Source organism: Brachypodium distachyon, chromosome 1 (assembly GCF_000005505.3).
Source record: "Brachypodium distachyon strain Bd21 chromosome 1, Brachypodium_distachyon_v3.0, whole genome shotgun sequence".
Lineage (NCBI taxonomy): Eukaryota > Viridiplantae > Streptophyta > Magnoliopsida > Poales > Poaceae > Brachypodium > Brachypodium distachyon.
Genome location: NC_016131.3, coordinates 73382954 through 73401600, shown reverse-complemented (window position 1 = coordinate 73401600; position 18647 = coordinate 73382954). Strand labels below are relative to the sequence as shown.

Here is an 18647-nt window from a genome sequence, read left to right as displayed (position 1 = left end):
AACGGCCATGATTGCAGCGAGGAAGAAAGATCACCGTTGAAATGAACGGCCATGATTGCAGAACGGCCCAACTGTGCACTTACACTGTCGCTTCCCCACGAAACAAGCAAGCAAACACTCGCTTGCTCTCGCCTTCGCCTCGCATCCAACCTAGGGCATTCCATCCACCCGACCTCCTCGCCGTCGCCGTCGGCAGTCCGCGTGCGGCAGCAGCCATGTCGGACGTCAGCTGCGGCTGGGATTTCCTCGAGGGGGCGGGCCCCGACCTCACCGCCTCCGTCTTCTGCCTCCTCGACCACCCCGCCGACCTCGTCCGCGCCGCCGCCGTCTCCCGCTCCTGGCGCCGCTGCGGTTCGTTTTTGCACTCCCCCTCCCCTCTTCTCCTCTCCCCACCGTCGAGATCCTCGTACGAATCGGAATTTCTCTAGGCAAGCGTGTTGTCGCTGACTCCGACAGTTCCTTATTGTATTACCATAGCAATGCAGTTGTGGAGAGCGGCCTGTGCAAGAGCCTGTGCCTGAAGATGTGCCCGGAGGCGGCCATCTTCACCAGCGCGGTGGAGATGAGCAGATTTCCTCCTCCTCCACCACCGACGGCCGCCGAGTCCAGCGGCGACGCCGCCCGGGCCACCAGGAGCCTCGAGAGCCAGTTCAGGATCTACTCCTACCTCTGCGGCGCGCTCGTGCACTCCACCAGGCCCGACGCCGACTGCATCCTGCACTGCGTCTGCGCCTCCAGCACCGACAACTACCAGGAGATCATGGAGAACACCCTAGAGCCGCAGGACCAGATCGACCATCAACCATCCTACTGGTCCAGTCGCGGTCAGGACGACCCTGACGTGCCCGAGGCCCTCACCTACAGGCTGACCTCTAATATCTGCGTTATCAGTGAGATCAAGCTACAGCCGTTCAAAGGTATGCAGGGCATCATGTCGCCCTTTGTTTTGGCTAATTATTGTATTTCGTTAGACATATGGTACTCCAGTTTTCTCTGTTGGTTAGATTTGTCTTGTCAGGTGATTGATTCTATCGATTAACATGGCCTTATTGTTTCAAATTGACAGCATTCTTTCAGATCGGCTTTCCCATTTACTCTCCAAAGATGGTACGGTTTCGGTTTGGCCATTGCAAGCTTCCTCGTGGAACAGAACCATTTTTCATTGATGTGGACGAGAACGAGGCAGTAATCGCTGATGAAAATTTTGTGTGGACTTACACCTCGCCAGAGTTCCCTGTGTTGCAGGTGAGTTGGGTCTTTCTTTTTTCCAGTTGACCTATCTGCAGATTAGCAAATTCTATTCGGAAACTCTGTATTGATACTTTGTCATGAACTCATGATCAATTTCTTTGAATGGAAGATATGCAAAATGTATGCGTATCACTTGGGGCAATTCTCGAACATGTAAACTTTGCGGGTTTGTTTGTATTATACTATGTGAATATTCAACATTTTCTGTTGATTATTACTTGTCTCATGTTATTGTTTGCTACATTTTGTAGTACTTAATTTTTTTACCAAAACCTTCTTCCTGAAGTACTTGGCATTTTACGCTTTGAATGCACCTTTCACCATTTTGCCTCCATATTTTTGTAGCTCCATATCAACCCAACCTCATAACTGTTCTTAACTTAACCAGCCACACGGACAATCATGAGGGGCATCTTTGTCATAGAAAATACTTGCATAAATGGTTGAATATGTACACCTTGGTGAAAAATGCTAACTATTGTGAAGCGAAACTGAGACAGTAATGATGGTCAGTCATTATCATAAGAAGTTACACCAGTATCCAGGTGTACATGGCAAAATTGAATCGTCTTTTTTTATGTGAAAGGGATTAAATTCACAATTTCATCAACGGAAATAAGTATTAGCACTGTCTTAGAAAGCGAAACCAAAACAGAAATGGCAATTGATTCCACAAAGGAATAGACCTTGTGTCTGCCTATAATTTGACTGGTTCCCATGGAAACCAGTAAAGGACAGGTCTGGTACCAAATATCCAACCATGTTATATTTCTTCTTAGCTGGACACATTTGATGTGTTATGTTATCAGCAATACTGTATTGTTATATAGTGATTCCGTAAGAATGACTGAATGTTACAATGACCTTACTGATTCCATCTATTTTTGTGTTACAGGAAAATATTCTACAATCATTTAGACTTCCGCGCCCAATCCTTTGCATTGGTGGTGTGGTGAAAATTGAACTGCTGGGCAGAGTTCAGAAGCAAGCAGAAGATGATAAGTACTACATATCGTAAGTTGAAAATGATATTATGCGAAGAAAATGACATGATGATAAAAAAAATGGGTTTGGATGTTACCTCCACTCTTGGGTTGGGCTGGGTCTAGTAGCAAACGACTTAAACAATGAAATTGTACATCTAGGGACCTTATTTGTGTTAAATTATTATTACCATGCAATTTGTCTTTGTACCTAGTTCTCTGTTCCTTAGAAACTTTTTGGTGCTTGTATGTGCAGTATTTAGAAGAAACTCATGTCTGTCTGTTGCCTTAACTCAAAGACATGCAAATACCCAGTGGAGTATATTTCACGGTGTTACACTCCCTATATTTCATGACACCTTGATCGGAATACTGAAGTAGAGTTTGCTCTGTATATGTACTCTGAACATTTTTGTTAGGGATACCTGGAACATTTCTGTCCTTCTGCACACCGTCAACTGCTCATAAGCTTTTTTTTTTGCGGGAAATCAACTGCTCATATGCTGATAATCCATTTCCTTTGTTTCATGTCAACAGTGTGTGCCATGCTCAAGTGGTAGGACGTTCACTTTCGCCTGTCTTCATGGTTGACATCCCTTATGCTGGTAGCTATGCAGTCCTCAAGTACATGCCAGGTCTGAGGAACCTATGCACTGAGGACGTGAAGCTGGAAGATATCAGGGACTCCTCGGCGTGGCACTCACTAGTGGCCAGGTACAGGCAGATGAGACATTCGGCCGTAATGGATTTGCTTCGTATCGAGCAGGGTATGCAGCCCGTACCGTTGATGGAAGAAGAAGATGCAGGCGTCTCAGATGACGACCCATTCGAGTAGTCTGGGCTGCAGCCAGAGAAACTGCTTTTACTGCAGAACATGTCTGTAGTCCTTGTGTAAACTGGTCGAGAACATGTAGTATAGTACCTAGTAGTGAACATATAGTCAAGTGGTTGTGGAAACAAGAGCTCCGAGTAAAGAGTTTATGTCATGGTGTTGCGGACGGTCTGTTCATTCTTTGGTCGTTTTTATTTTTATTTTCACAGGTGATGTTGATTCTGAACCCCCAATGCTATGCCACACTAGCAACAATCTGCCATCCAAGCGGTGGTGCTACACCACTGGAGCTTTTCCTGAAGAAACATGCTACTGTACTAGTGTTGAGGCAGAACGAAAAGTCTAGCCCTCCAGATGTGCATCAAAACCTCGACAGAGAGAAAGAAGAAAGAAAAAGGCCGACAGAGACTTTGGCATACCACGCATAACGTGCGACCATGCATGATTCGGAGAGCACGGCTACGGTCAGTAACATTACCGCTGCGTAAGTTGCAACGAACGGAATCATCATTGCCGGCAGAAAGGGCACGCGAGCTCCAACAGAACGAGTCGATGCATGTTGGCACCCGGACTGCCCGGTTAAATTCTCCGTTCCCCGCCGTTGCAACGAGCGTGGGCACTGACGTGACGACACTTTGATTTCTATAGATCGGCGTACAGCCGGTACGATCGACGGCGCAACCTAACCACTCTTGATGATAGCCAGCCATGTGCAGTTCGACAATGCCTGGTGCGCGGCGAGTTACTACTGGCAACGCCGTTGGCCGCCGTGTGATGATATCCAACGACAAGGAAGAAATGCCACGCAGCGGCGCACAGCGAAACCTCTTCTGAGGAAAAAGGCGTCGAAACTATGAGATTCCCTCCGGAGTCCGGACCACACTTCCTCTCCTTCACTCTGCGCAGCGTCTTGCTGCCCATTGGCGACCCACTTCCTCCCCACCCGAACCTGCCGGGCGCTGCTGTACTTTGCAGTTTGCACAATTGCAGCTCTGGGCCACAACACGCGCATCGGCATCGGCATCGTTTTCCCTTTTCCTAACCTGATCTCCCCCATCATTTCCCATCTACCCCGCCAGCCACCCAAGCCTTTCGCTGATCGGCTCCGAGTTTGGGTTTGACCCTCCCCCAAAAGCAATGGCGTTTTCCGCCTAGATTTCAGTATTCCTCCTGTAACCGCGCACCAAACCGAAGTGAAGTGGCAGCTCCTCGTCGTGTACCACCCGCGCGCACGGCACATTAACGAACGCCACCCACCGCCACCTACTCGCTGGTTAACTTGGCAGTATAGTAGTGAGTGCCAGTGGCCACCACGGAGGCGGAGGAGGTAATGCGTGCGGTGGCACTGCTGCTGCGCCTCTGCCTCTTCTTCATCGGGCCCGTGTCGCCGCCATGACGACGCGCTCGGGGGCGGCGGCGCTGTTGCTGCCGCTACTGGCGGTGCTACTGCATTGGGCCGCCGGCGCCGGCGCGGCGACTGCGGCGGAGCGGCGGATCCTGCTGGACTTCAAGGCGGCCGTGACGGCGGACCCGGGCGGCGTGCTCGCGTCCTGGACTCCTACGGGCGACCCGTGCGACTTCGCGGGGGTCTCCTGCGGCGGCGGGCCGGGCGGCGGACCCGTGCAGCGGCTGCGGCTCCACGGCTTGGGCCTCGAGGGCGCGCTGTCCCCGTCCCTGGCGCGGCTGCCGGCGCTGGAGTCCGTCTCGCTCTTCGGCAACGGCTTCTCGGGCGGCATCCCTCCGGGCTTCGCGGCCCTCGCCCCCACGCTCCACAAGCTCAACCTCAGCCGCAACGCGCTGTCGGGCGAGATCCCGCCTTTCCTCGGTGCCTTCCCCTGGCTCCGCCTCCTCGACCTCTCCTACAACGCCTTCTCCGGCCAGATCCCGCCAGCGCTCTTCGACCCTTGCCCCCGCCTCCGCTACGTCTCCCTCGCGCACAACGCGCTTCGGGGCCCCGTCCCGCCCGGGATCGCCAACTGCTCGCGACTCGCTGGGTTCGACCTCTCCTACAACCGCCTCTCCGGCGCCCTCCCGGACCAGCTCTGCGCGCCGCCGGAGATGAACTACATCTCCGTCAGAAGCAACTCGCTCTCCGGGGATATAGCCGGCAAGCTCGCCGCCTGCCGCAGCATCGACCTGTTCGACGTCGGGAGCAACCAGTTCTCCGGGGCCGCGCCTTTCGGCCTCCTGGGCCTGGTGAACATCACCTACTTCAATGTTTCCTCCAACGCCTTCGACGGCGCGATCCCCGACATTGCCACCTGTGGCAGCAAGTTCTCCTACTTCGACGCCTCGGGGAACCGGCTCACCGGGCCGGTGCCGGCGAGCGTGGTGAAGTGCCAGAGCCTGAGGGTCTTGGATTTGGGGGCGAATGATCTTTCTGGAGACATACCGCCTACCATTGCGACGCTGCGGTCGCTTTCTGTGCTAAGGCTTGCCGGCAATGCAGGTATTGCCGGTTCGATCCCTCCCGAGCTTGGAGGAATTGAGATGCTTGTCACACTCGACCTTGCGGGCCTTGCGCTCACTGGAGACATTCCGGGGTCCCTGAGCAAATGCAAGTTCTTGCTTGAGCTGTGAGTGTTTGTTTAGTACTATTCAATTTAGTCCAATTCGTATGTAAGACAATGATTTTGTGTATGACTAACTAAATTGAATCTTTACAGGAATTTGTCTGGCAACAAATTACAAGGAGTGATCCCGGACACCCTCAACAACCTGACTTACCTCAGGATGCTTGATCTCCACAGGAACCAACTTGACGGAGGCATTCCATTGTCGCTTGCACAGCTCACGAACCTTGATCTCCTAGACCTCTCGGAGAATCATCTGACTGGGCAAATCCCTTCAGATCTTGGGAACCTCTCTAACCTGACACATTTCAACGTGTCTTTCAATGGCCTCTCCGGCACCATCCCTACCGCGCCGGTCTTGCAGAATTTTGGTCGCACCGCCTTCATGGGAAACCCATTACTGTGCGGAGCGCCATTGAACAATCTGTGTGATGGATCCCGGCGACCGAAACGATTGGCTGTGGCCGTCATAATCGTCATTGTAGCTGCAGCCATTATACTTATTGGGGTTTGTATTGTTTGCGCCATGAATATCAAGGCCTATACAAGCAGGAGTAAGGAGGAGCAAGAGGGGAAGGAGGAGGAGGAGGTGCTGGTCTCTGAGAGCACACCGATGGCATCTCCAGGCCCAAATGCCATCATCGGGAAGTTGGTTCTCTTCACCAAAAGCTTGCCTTCAAGGTACGAAGACTGGGAGGCAGGAACTAAGGCACTGGTTGACAAAGATTGCCTTGTTGGTGGAGGGTCAGTCGGGACGGTGTACAAGGCCACCTTTGAGAACGGATTGTCCATTGCCGTGAAGAAATTGGAGACACTTGGAAGGGTGAGAAACCAGGATGAGTTTGAGCATGAGATGGGCCAGCTCGGTAACCTCAACCACCCCAATCTGGTCACTTTCCAGGGTTACTACTGGTCATCCTCGATGCAGTTGATTCTGTCTGAGTTTGTGACCGAAGGGAGCTTGTATGACCACCTCCACGGGAACCGCTATCGAGCATTTTCTGGAAGCAGCAGTAGAGGTGGGGGAGGTGAGCTCTCCTGGGAGCGGAGGTTCAAGATTGCACTTGGAACAGCTCGAGCACTTGCATATCTTCACCATGATTGCCGACCACAAGTCCTGCATCTCAACATCAAGTCCTCCAACATAATGTTAGATGAACAATATGAAGCCAAGTTGTCTGATTATGGATTTGCAAAGCTGTTGCCTATTCTTGGTAGCTTTGAGCTGAGTAAATTTCACGCTGCTATTGGGTACATTGCTCCGGAGCTAGCATCTCCGAGCTTGAGATATAGCGATAAGAGTGATGTGTTTAGCTTTGGGGTGGTATTGCTCGAGATTGTGACAGGGCGGAAACCAATGGACGGCCCTGGGGCTGGGGCTGCCACAGCACTGGGTCTGCATGATTATGTCAGAGAGATATTGGAGGGTGGAACTGCATCGGACTGCTTTGATAGGAGCCTGAGGGGATTCATTGAAGCCGAGTTAGTCCAAGTGCTCAAACTGGGCCTGGTATGCACATCCAACACACAATCAAGCCGACCAAGCATGGCGGAGGTGGTGCAGTTCTTGGAATCTATTAGAACTAATTCTTGATGTTCTGCTATCTGGAACATAGTAGCAGAATAGGATGTTAAAACAGGAAAAGAGTTTTCTGATTTTTTTAACAGATGAGCATCACATTCTTCTTTTATTCTTTATTGTGGCCCCAGTTCCTTTGTAAATGTATTTAGAATTGCTTGCTGAATAAGTGGCTATTTTGGTTAAATTACTAACCCTCTTTAGGATCGTGTGTCGTGTCTTTGTATTTCCCTTTTTTTGTACCAAGTAGAGATCCCCCTTTTAACTATGGAAAGTGGAAATGTAAGAGTGAGGGCTCTGGTTGAGAACCCCTTTTCTTCATGGTTCGAGCTAAAGAAGCCTTTATTTATGGGAGCTAAAGAGGAGTTGGTGCTGTCTAATGGTGTATCAAGCTTGTAGTTGCAGGTGTAGCAAAAGGAACAGTTGAACAAGAGCATTGTTATGCAGGAGCAGCTCATCTAACCCACACGATCTCTCCTACATATACCAGCACTACCTGTAAGATTTACAACAATTCAAATTTCATTTCCAATCCACATATTCCAAATGGCTGAGGAGTTCGAGATGCCCGAGTTCAATCCAAGGGAACGAGTGAGGCAGCAGATTTCTGTTCCATTTCTCTGGGAGGTGAAGCCTGGAGCTCCAAAAAGGGATTGGGTTATTTCCAAGCCAGTGTCATCAGTCTTCTCATGTCCATCACCGGCAAAGCTTGTTGTCAGTGTGCCATTCCAGTGGGAAGAAAAGCCTGGGAAGCCTCTACAAGAAGCATCACCTCTTCATGTGCAGTCTGATCATGCCAGCTTTTCAGTATCTTCATACTCACTGAATCCGTTTGTGGCCGAAGGCGAGGAAGAGTACTCACTGGGGTTTGATCTGGAAGCGTTTGGGTTTCCTGACGATAAGAAAGCACCTGGTACTGCAGAATTCACAGATGAATCTGGTCGACATGGCAACTGGTACTCATTTTCAGACTCAGAAGACTACAACAACTCCAGTGGAGATACTTCAGCCCGAGAGTTTCAGTTCCCCCGGGCACCGTCGGAGCAAAGCTGGGAGGTGGCCAATGATGATGATCAGCTCACCAACCTGTGGAGCCCTCCGAGGAGTGCGTTTACACTGGAGGAGCTCATGATGCTGAGCCGCAAACTGGGCTTTGTTGAACAAGAGTTCCCGGTTGATGTCAGGAAGAAGAGCCTCTCCTCACTGTCCTCAGTGGTAATGCCTCAGCACTTTTACATTGAGTTTACTATTATCTGCATCACTAAACTGGACACTCACTTCATTCAGAATTCACAAGTAGATTCAGACATTCTAAAATTGTAAACATGATAACTATCACTCTTGTGTACATATTGGAACTACAGGTTTGCTCATTTCGCAAAAACTAAAAAAAGAAACCAGTGTTTAATCATTATACTCCCTCCGATCCATAATAAGTTGTACTAAATCATCAACACTAATGGATTGGAGGGAGTACCTTGCAAGTTGTGTCTAATGCAGACACCATAACTGCTCCCGTTAATGACAGTGCTTTGTTTGTCCCTCCGCTTGCTCTGCTGTTTTCAGGAACTCATCAAGAAGTTTTTAATTGTGTGTTCTTAACCTGCGCGGCTTCGTCGTTGTAGCACAGCACATGGGCAACCTGTACCATGTGCATGTGAGTGAGATCCCCCATAATTGAAGAGGTTTCATTAGGGCTTGCTCGGAGGTATATGAAGCCCAGCTGTCTCCTGTGCCCTGGTGTTGTCCTGTTGCGTTTTCCGGAAGAATCTTGTACCCTTTTCCAGTGTTGTTTTAAGACAAAACAAACACTGGATTTTTCTGTGTATCATCAGTCTTCTGTTACTTCGTTATGTATGGATCTTCTTTTTCGTCTGTGTAAATGTTTCTCTTCGCTGGAGCAACAAAGAATTTGCTGAGGAGCCCTTTACAAAAAGCTCAAACCGTCATTTTTTTCTTCTTCCAAAGATAATGTACATGATGGTGAGAAAAGGAAGAAGTTTACAAAAAACTCAAACCGTCATTTTTTTTCTTTCAAATGTCATGTACACATCGTGGTAATGGCAGGCAAAAAACATCGCTAGAAGGAGGGCTTGAACCTCCGACCTTGTGGTTAACAGCCACACGCTCTGGCCAACTGAGCTATTCCAGCTTTTGTTTCTAGTGACTTTATAAACTTATATATTCTTTAGTGGATACCTACTATGCAGGCTCTTTATTTTTGACAGCAATTGCGGATTCCCTTTCTTGCTACCTAACAAAATTGTTTCCAGATCGCACCTTTCACTAACCATCATCGTAGTCATGGCCAAAGCACCCGGCCACTACTACTGCGCAGGAAGGCAGCATCAAAGAGACCGCACATGTGCATGTGCATCCCTGCTGACGCTGAAACTAGACGAACTGTAAAGTATCAAATGCCATTACCACACGCCAGTTCTGTATCGATCTCCAGCTAACCTCTAACCTGAATTCTTTAATAAGAGCTGTTCCAACTACTACCAGCTCACGCAGGATACAAGAGCCAGCACAAGGCGCAAAGCAACGACATCTACAGACCAGATGGCACGTACCGAAAGTTAAAGTTTCTTCAGATACCCCTCCAGATGCTGGCTGTACTACGAGTCCACGACACGACAAAGGGATGAACGCCTAACGACGACGATAATTACGAGCTCCAGGTGCTGCCTCATGACGTGACGATAGAAAAACACCAGAAGACGATAATAGCAAAGCCGCTCTCCAGAAAACAATGTTCACTACTTCAGCAACACATAATGGCAGGAGATGAAGACCATCATGGCCGGAGAGTAACAGTGTCCAGAGAATGTTATACTCCGTAACAAAATGGTAGTGTAGTGGATAAGACAAGACAAGATCGTGTGACCTGGTAATAGAGCATTCAGGCACAGGCAATTGCCGATATATATAGCATACAGCTTACCCACAATAATCTGGTGGGGGCACAGTACATCTCACTTGTTCGGTACGCCTGAGCACAGCATACAAAATCCCTATCTAACTCCTAGACTGTTGGCAAGAATGGTACAAAACTAGGCCCAGGGCCTTACTGTGTAAAGAATATGCTACGTCGAATACATGTACAGTATGTACAAAGTCATTTTCTTGGATTTATAGCTCCCCTTCCCTTTAAAGTGTTATATTTAGTGCGTCATGCCCCTGTATTGCCGTGGAAGGAAATGATGGAACTGTTTGCGCAGTGTTCCGCAGCGTGTGCAAAGAGTCGATGCACAAATAAATCGCTGTCAGTCAAATGAATGTGGTGGCTTTGCAGTGTTAGAGCGTTCTGTTGTGAACTTCAAGCATAGTTACTTTTTCCTGTAAAGGCAGCTGAAATATGATCAGATATGTATCTAGAAAGAATGAAACTGACTGAGCATTTGGTAGTACAAATTAGTGATTACAATCTAGATAGAAAGAGCAAGCCTTTAAATAAGAGGATGTATCATGTGAAAACCTTCATTCAGTGAAAACTTGAAAACTTGCACTCCTAACCATTAGATCTCAAATAAACGGATTAGATGAATGATGTAACCTCTACTCACTTAAATGTACTTTACGAAAAAAAAAACTTAGACCTCTAATCATGAGGGGGTTTGCATAAAATTCGTTAAGTGATTAGAGGTTCCACCTTTCATCTGATCCATTTATTTGATATTTAATGGTTAGGATTGAAAGTTTTCAAGTTTCCACTGAATAGTTTTCACCTGATACATCGCCTTTAAAGAAATCAGATTTCATGAGAATACTTCTAGATTCTAGGTTCAAGTATGAAGCTGAAAAGTAAGGATTGAACTATCTTCCAAGGTGGGCAAAATCATGTAGATTGAAAGAATAAACATAAACATGAAACTTAGCATTACTTTGTTTCATTCAGTATATCTTGGTCATGAAACTGGGGAGACATGCTTGGCCCTTTGAACACCTATTATGACAACTTTGTCAAGAATATTTTGGAACAAAAACTGTGTTTGTGGTACGAGGTAATGACAAGTTTGTCCTAGATAATACTGCCCAGTATTATATTTAGAACAATCATGAGCAGAAGTATCGTGTCCGTCGGTCAAGATGATGGAATAATAGGGAATAATATTATATCTAATAGTTGCGCCATCAGCAAAGAACTAAGAAAGCATACCTCATTATGCACATTACTTTCTGAGGGGAACCAACGCATAAGGATGCCAAGTTGCATTACCACAGGAATTAGCTTGAAAATGAGGGGTGTTGTTACCTGCAGCAAGAAACAAAAAGAAAGTGACTAAGTGTGTATGGGACAGCTATGCTCATCACGCGACGAAAAGTAGCTCACCAAGCTAAGAGCAGTTGTTCCCAGTAATAACAGATACATTTTCCCCTGCAAAACAAATATTGGTAAGAACTTTGCATCACGCATCTATTCCGTATACAAATGTTTGAATGAGAACATATGAGAGAGATGACAATAATTCACCCCAATAAGATGAAGATGTGAAGCACGGCTCAGAAGAACAAAAGCAAACTCTCCAATCTGAGCTAACGATAGGCCAACCTTGGTAAGAGAAGAAAAAATAACAAGAGTGAGAAAACATATCATTATTGCAGAGATACTCATGAAAATATACTGGGGTGTTTGTACTGGGGGGTAGTTCTTTAGGAGTTTGAACTAAATACCAAAGCTCGCACAAAAAATACCCCTCAGCCAAGCATGCCCTATGGGAGAGATACTTACAACGAAAGCTGTTCTGATGTTGTATCCAAATGCTTTTATGACAACTGTTATGACTAAACTCTTAACTATTATAACCAGTATAACAGCTGCAAGTAATATATCAACATGATTCCACAAGAACTTGAAATGTATGAGCATGCCAATGCTTGCGAGGAAGAGTGCTGCAAATAAGTTACGGATTGCTTCCACCTTAAATCCAAACAGAAAAAAAAGCACATATTAGAGAGGGACTGAGTTCAGTTGGAAATGATTTCTAGCTTTGATTATTAAAACATAACACTGCATAAGAAACTGCAGCGGTTCCAATATAAGCATACTGGTAGGTCCAGCCCATCAAAAGTGATTCAATTTCATAAATTAAAAAATACAAAAATCAAGGCCTGGTAAAGTCAAAGTCTAATCATGGCATGGAAGTACAAAACAGGATGTAGAATAACACCTGCTCCAAAGTATGATGAGCAAAATCCGTGGTGGATATCATAACACCAGCAAGAAATGAGCCCAGTTCAAGACTCAATCCAAGATAATCACTGCACTGGCAAATATAAAGACATAACATCAGTCAATTTGCAGAATTTTCAATTTTGATGCTGCAGGCAATAGTATGAGTGGTGAAGAAAGCGAATCGGTGCTAACAAAAACCAGCAAGAGGGAAACAAGAATCATTATACGACCGGATGGCCAGCCAAATCTCATGCCACCATTTGTCATATTGCATTGATAACAGTCTCAGTAAAGTCAAAAACAGACTGTGCTTTAAGAAATGAAGTCAAATAACCTTACCCAGGCTAGCAGCAAGCAAAAGGCAACTGCAGCCAACTGATAGAGTTCATTTGTCTGTATATTTAAGAAATAAGTTAGCAAGTGAGGTTAAAAAGTGAAAGAACATCAGAAAGTATTGAAAATAAATTCTATCATCACACACTACTGTCATCACATCGTCACGTGTTAGAATATATAATGCTTAGTAACAAAACATAATTCCATTAAAATAATGTGAGAACACACAACACGTAGGGATGCAAGCGGGGTCCCGCTTCTAGGTCACTATGGACTTGCTAGTTCAAACCTTTTACTCAAAATTTGACTTGAGATTTGAGGTATGGCCTAGAAGTGGGACGTATGCTAGATTTTATGTTTGGTAAAAACTAACATTCTCACCCATTTTTCTAATTCAAAGTTGAATAATACAACATCTAAGCTGGATGGATAATGTGCCCCAGCAGCACTAATAGGTGAAGAGTTAACTGTAGCGACATTGAACAATCAGAATAAATTAAGCACTTCCTATATTTTTCATATATGCTTAACACGTAAAAGAGTTAAAAAGAGGTTGCACCAGGCTGTCAGAAATACAAAGAATCTATGCACAAAAAAATATAATAAAATCAGTGCCAGAACAAAAGAGCAATAACCCAGTTCACCTAACCTGTGATGATAACTGAATCATCAGTTTTAGGAATCGAGGCACAAATGACCAAGTCATCATATATGCAACAGTTACAAATATGGATAGTACAAGCAACCTGCACATGAATACATTTTCAATTACTCAAGGCCCTGATATAACACTATGATATCATAATTCATAAGTTTGTAAACTAGCTATTCTGATAATAAACTTACAGTTTCCCAATTGACATCATTCCTCCAAATAAGCTACTAGAACCACCAAGAACTGGAATGAGAGCAAAAAGTAGGCCAACTGCACAATCCTGGAGTATAAGATGATATCCAAATCACAAACGTGTATAGGTATACAAAATACAACACCAGCTCATAGAGCATACTTTCCATCAAAAGGTCCCCAAGCAATATGTTGACTCTTGGAATTTCATAAATAAAAAGAGAAATGCCATGTGTTTGTTGTTTATCAACACTTGATCCACTGGAGGTAATGTGAGATTGGTCCAACAGTTCCAGTTTCGATAGATGGTGTCAATCTCGTCTCACATTTGGCCATTTCTACTTGAAATATTACTATAAAGAACACTTCGGAGAAGCTTCGCATCTGTAGTAGGGTTGTGGCCCAGATATCAAAGACCATTGTTGCACAGTGCATACGAAGTTACTAAACATAAACACACTTAGGGCATGATAGAACAGACCCGTGGCCAAGTAAGGAGGGGTACTAACAACTAAGGTTGGCTAGATTTGTCAGAGTTGAGAAGTTGCAGCAGATGTATGTATCTTTCCTATCCTTGCAACTGAGTTAAAAATCTGCAGTGATTATGCTGTTTCTTGATGAAAATTGCAATAGCTGTTTCCAAAATCGTATCAAAAGGTTCATGGTCATTCTATGACAAACGAATTGTGTGAAAAAAGTGGATAGCAAATTCCCAATTTGGAAATTACACTTAACTAAGATAGTATTTCTGCCTTCTTTACCAATTATAGTAACCCATAAACAACTAAATAGATGACTTGGATGAAGTCCAAACCTGAAGGATAAGGGTACCAATTGTAACTTGACCATGGAGTGCATTTGTGCTACCCTTTTCCACTAGAAACTTGGAAACCTGTGATAGTTGGAAGGATAAGAACACACATTATTTTAATTAATTGATCTATGAACGAAAATTTGCCAAAACACTCATTCATAAATTTCGATAACTCTAGGCCGAATGCAAATTCGACACCACAAAAGTGACAAAAAAGGGTGTAATCTGTGAAAGTCATAAATTTTGAACAATAGTCATCTTGAGTGAATATAGTTACCACTGCAGTAGATGACATTGACAGGAAAGTGCCAACAAATACTCCCTCAGATGTTTTAGCACCGCACAACTGGAAAATGGCAAAAATTTGGGTTCAAGTGTCTTTTCCTGACAGGACAGTATACCATGAATAATTAAGACATCGATGGATAATACAATACCACAGCAGTTAGACCACACAAGAACATAAACAGAGCAATCTGAAGTAGACCACCAACGACAGCAACAGGCCCAACCGCTTTCAACTGATAGAAATAAAAAACATGTTCAGTAGACCTTTTTACACATCATCTATTAGCAAAATTTTGTTTGAAAAAAGATTAAACATTAGACCAAATCCATTAGCCATGTGATTCACAAGTACCTTTGGCAATGAAAACTCAAGGCCAAGAGCGAAAAGAAGAAACACCACACCAAACTGTGCAAAGGTCTCCACCTGTAGTTGAACACAAGAATTCATGATAGATGAAATACTTCAATTCAATAGCACACTTAGGAGGTGAAACGACATTATCCTCTTGTATAATTTCTACAGTGGATCATGCTTCATTTACAATATTTCAAGCATGAGATAAAAGACAACGAATAAATTTGGACAGTTCTTCATTTGGATCAACCGAATCACAAGTCTTGACTCTTGAGAAGAGATGTTATTTTAAGTGTCCATGCTAATTTTTTTGGTGGACATTTTAAGAAAATAAACTGCGTTAACAAAACTACAGAATAACAAAATCAGATCAGAAGTCAAAGAGACGTTATCCGTAAGTTGTTAGCGATCATTTTACCTGCACCATTTCACTGATCAAGTTTAAGCCTCCAGGTCCAATAAGAGAACCAGCAAGTAGATAGCCAACAATAACCTGGAAAAATTAACAACACAAATCATGCCTACTGACTTCAGCATCCTAGCACTAAAGTATCACCGATCTACTCACTGGCTGGCCCAAACAAGAGAATATGATACCGCCACCAGTAGCTGAAACAATTATAACCACCAGATCTTTAATCAATCTGCAATTTCAATTTTTCATATTATAGACACAAGCAATTAGCAGATTACAGATGCCACATAAATGTCAAGGTATGAAAGAATACTGACCTTAAATCTAATTGAAGTGTTGGATACTTTGTTTTACGATTGGACATCACAAAAACATTATCCTGCACAGAGTTACAGTTAACGAAATAGTCACAGAACTGATTCAATAGGAAAAGAAAGCATCCTACTTGTTCCGCAAATTTACACACCTCTTTATCTATCACAGTTTCAGTTTCATCAGAATTCTCATTCTGACCCCCAAACATATCACCTATTTGGAAAGGCCTTGAGGAACTGCACAAGAACTGTTGAGGTTAGAAACTAATCATAGTAGGATGGTACAGATTGAACAATGCTAAGAGCTGATCCTATTCATATTCTGCCCATACTTTGCCAGCTGCGAATCATTTTTCCTGTCGTGTGTAATAACAGCTACAGTCTCCAGAACAGCCTGAACAAAATAGAAGGTAAGTTTTATCATGTACTCGCAAACTACTTTGACAGAGATCAAGTTAATCAATAAACTAAATAGATGTTGAATTACAACTTCCTATTTCAGAAAGTATGTTATGATCAGATTCATTCCCTCAAAATGTCAAAATAAAAATATCGAGAGTAAATCCGATAAGGAAATATAGTTGATTCAACAGTATACAAGTGGCAGAGAGATACACCACGCTAAACATTATGCGAGAATGGGGACAATTCCGATAGAATTGCCTAAGTAGAACCCCAAACTTACATACTATATCAGCCCCATATTATCAAAAGATGACTTAGTATCATTCGCTGTACACCCATACAGAAACAACAAAAGTGCCTCTGAACTATTTTGGATGCAAGTATGCCAAATACTTATGTATGCAAGGGCGTTTATGCACACATAACTGATTCTTTATGTGTGTGTTTTCTGTTTCATTCCAATGGGAGATATCCTTTCCTTTTTCATAGGCAACAACCCAATGCAATACCACCAAACAACCAATCTTGCTATAGCCTGTCGCTTTGCACTTATATATCTTACACAGTACAGAAGAGTGACATTTTGGCAAACACCCATCCCTCATTCCCACTTGGGGAAAAGAGAGATTTGTGAAAGAAAACACAATGCACACGTAAGAGGGAAGTCACACCTACTTGATGATCTGAGATGCTGTTGTTGAAGCTATTCTTGTCCGGTGCTGCAAGACGAATAACCAAACAGTTCATCATCGTATAAAAAAAAAGTGCAGTGTGAAGTCATGCTGCCAGTAATAGTTGAAACTCATATGATCCAAATCTCCCTTACACCAACGCTGCTGAAAAAAAAAACTCGCAATAGCAGAAAATAAAATTCTCCTAGGCCGGCGCAGATCTAGAGGAGCAAGGGCTAGGGGCGCGGAGCGGGGCATCGTACTCTCGTTGGTGTCGCTGTCGGAGAACTCCTTCTCGAGCACGCGGCCGAACATGTCGGCGATGCTGTCCTCCGCGGAGGCGTTGTGGGTGCCATTGGTGACGAGCCTTCCGTAGAACTTCTCCCGCGTCTCCTTGTCGGGCCTCCCCGCGGCGGGCCGCAGCTGCGGCGCGAGGGCGAGCGCCACGGCGACCGCGAAGACGGCGGCCGTGAAGCGCCGGCGGGACGGCGGGGAGGAGGAGGAGCCCCCATGCGCCATCCGGATCGGGGCTGGCGCGGGGGGAATGGGGTAGGCGGCGGCGACGGCGGCGGGAAGGAGGAGGAAGAGAGAGGGACGCTGCTGCTGGTGGCGCGTCGGGGTCGGGGATTTGTATTCTGGAAGGAAGGTTGGTTGGTTTGTTTGGTTGGTTGGCTCCGACGTCGTCGGTCGTCGTCGTCCGGCGAGCACGAGCACGAGGCGGTGCGGTGAGGTTATGCTTTGGTTCTCCCCTCGGTGCGCGGTCGCTGACAACATTGAGCCTCTGCGGGGCCCACAGGCCGGTGGCTCCAGCCAATAGAAAAAACGGAATGCTTAAACCTTGCACGACCGTCGCAAAAGCCTTTTTAAAATTCTGCGCAGGAGATGATCCGTTCGATCACTCAAGCGTCTCCAAAGTCTAAACTGGACCGGTGAATTTATGATGAAAGGTTCCCGCAAAAAATGTTTTTTTTTAAGTTTTGTAATCGATAGTTGACACGTCGCAGGAAGAGTTCTGTTGGTACGAGATGCGATGATGTGTTTCTGGATATTCTATCTGTGCAGTTGAAAATGTCAGGAACATGGCAAAGATCGATCAAACAAACACAGCTTCACGCACAAGACGACGTATCTTTGAACGCGATAGCTTCACATGGCACGCGAAATTAAAGCTAACCCGTGATGAAGTTTAATAAACAGCAGAACAAAATCTCTGGTTATTTTTTTCCTTAATCAGGGGGAAAGCTAGTGCGTATGCAGAAGTCGCCGTTAAGAAATCTGATCTTGCTCTAATTTGTGCGCGTCTCGAGATTACGCACGAATTTTGGTACGGAGCCATTTCCTAGACGCCATTCCAAGGCCGGAGAACTATGTTCTTTTGTCACGGGAGGGCGACTCCAAGGAGCAGTACAGTTGTTCTTTCGAAAAAAAAAAGGAGCAGTACAGTTTGGTCGCGAGGTCAACAAATACAGACAAGGTCAATTAATTAGCATGCCCGCTGCTAGCGTGCGGTCTTGCTAATGGTCCACAATTTGTTTACGCATCCCTGCTGAGAGTAGATCTGGCTGACTCTTTGCGAATTGGTGGTGGTTAAGTTTTAGTTGGACTGGATTAGATTAGCTAGGCTAGGCAGCATGGGAATTTCCTCACGTACTGGAGTGCGAACGTGTCAAGTTATCCGCTGTTTTAACACGCAAACTGGCCAAAGGCCCTTTGCCCTCGGATGCCCATGAACACCGGTAGTGGGGTGATCCATCAAAGGATACGTGACAGAACTACTCTTTCCGTTACATAATTTTTGCCGAAATTTT

General features: G+C 45.3%; 4 protein-coding genes and 1 non-coding gene across 9 annotated transcripts; 3 read left to right on the top strand and 2 right to left on the bottom strand.

Annotated features, from left to right (window-relative positions):
* Nucleotides 1-105: 105 nt before the first annotated feature.
* Nucleotides 106-3243, top strand: LOC100832901 (F-box protein At4g00755). The gene is made up of 5 exons (XM_003558866.4): nt 106-351; nt 486-917; nt 1067-1245; nt 2147-2265; nt 2772-3243. Exons 1-5 carry the CDS (start codon nt 216-218, stop codon nt 3067-3069), a joined length of 1164 nt encoding a protein of 387 aa, XP_003558914.1. The 5' UTR covers nt 106-215; the 3' UTR covers nt 3070-3243.
* Nucleotides 3244-4006: 763 nt separating this feature from the next.
* LOC100834282 (probable LRR receptor-like serine/threonine-protein kinase At1g12460) lies at nt 4007-7539 on the top strand. The gene is made up of 2 exons (XM_003562103.4): nt 4007-5642; nt 5733-7539. Exons 1-2 carry the CDS (start codon nt 4459-4461, stop codon nt 7231-7233), a joined length of 2685 nt encoding a protein of 894 aa, XP_003562151.1. The 5' UTR covers nt 4007-4458; the 3' UTR covers nt 7234-7539.
* An 81-nt stretch (nt 7540-7620) lies between these two features.
* LOC100832590 lies at nt 7621-9235 on the top strand. Its single transcript, XM_003558865.4, has 2 exons — nt 7621-8433; nt 8785-9235. Exons 1-2 carry the CDS (start codon nt 7765-7767, stop codon nt 8818-8820), a joined length of 705 nt encoding a protein of 234 aa, XP_003558913.1. The 5' UTR covers nt 7621-7764; the 3' UTR covers nt 8821-9235.
* A 61-nt stretch (nt 9236-9296) lies between these two features.
* Nucleotides 9297-9370, bottom strand: TRNAN-GUU. Its single transcript has one exon. It is a non-coding gene; the product is annotated as a tRNA-Asn (tRNA).
* A 698-nt stretch (nt 9371-10068) lies between these two features.
* LOC100833971 (K(+) efflux antiporter 5) lies at nt 10069-17593 on the bottom strand. Of its 5 annotated transcripts, none has more exons than XM_024457696.1 (21): nt 17103-17593; nt 16844-16887; nt 16096-16157; nt 15916-16000; nt 15767-15828; nt 15603-15678; nt 15453-15527; nt 15032-15103; nt 14829-14912; nt 14669-14737; nt 14392-14469; nt 13577-13665; nt 13380-13476; nt 12734-12787; nt 12390-12485; nt 11951-12139; nt 11693-11770; nt 11552-11596; nt 11378-11473; nt 11103-11164; nt 10069-10569 (listed from the first exon to the last, which is right to left on the bottom strand). In XM_024457696.1, the coding sequence occupies exons 1-21, from the start codon at nt 17356-17358 to the stop codon at nt 10548-10550; spliced, it is 1791 nt and encodes a 596-aa protein (XP_024313464.1). In that variant the 5' UTR covers nt 17359-17593; the 3' UTR covers nt 10069-10547. The 5 variants fall into 5 exon arrangements, with proteins under 5 accessions (XP_024313464.1, XP_024313465.1, XP_024313466.1 ...); XM_024457697.1 differs by having other exon boundaries at nt 10069-10557; XM_024457698.1 differs by having other exon boundaries at nt 16840-16887; nt 17103-17182.
* Nucleotides 17594-18647: the final 1054 nt, after the last annotated feature.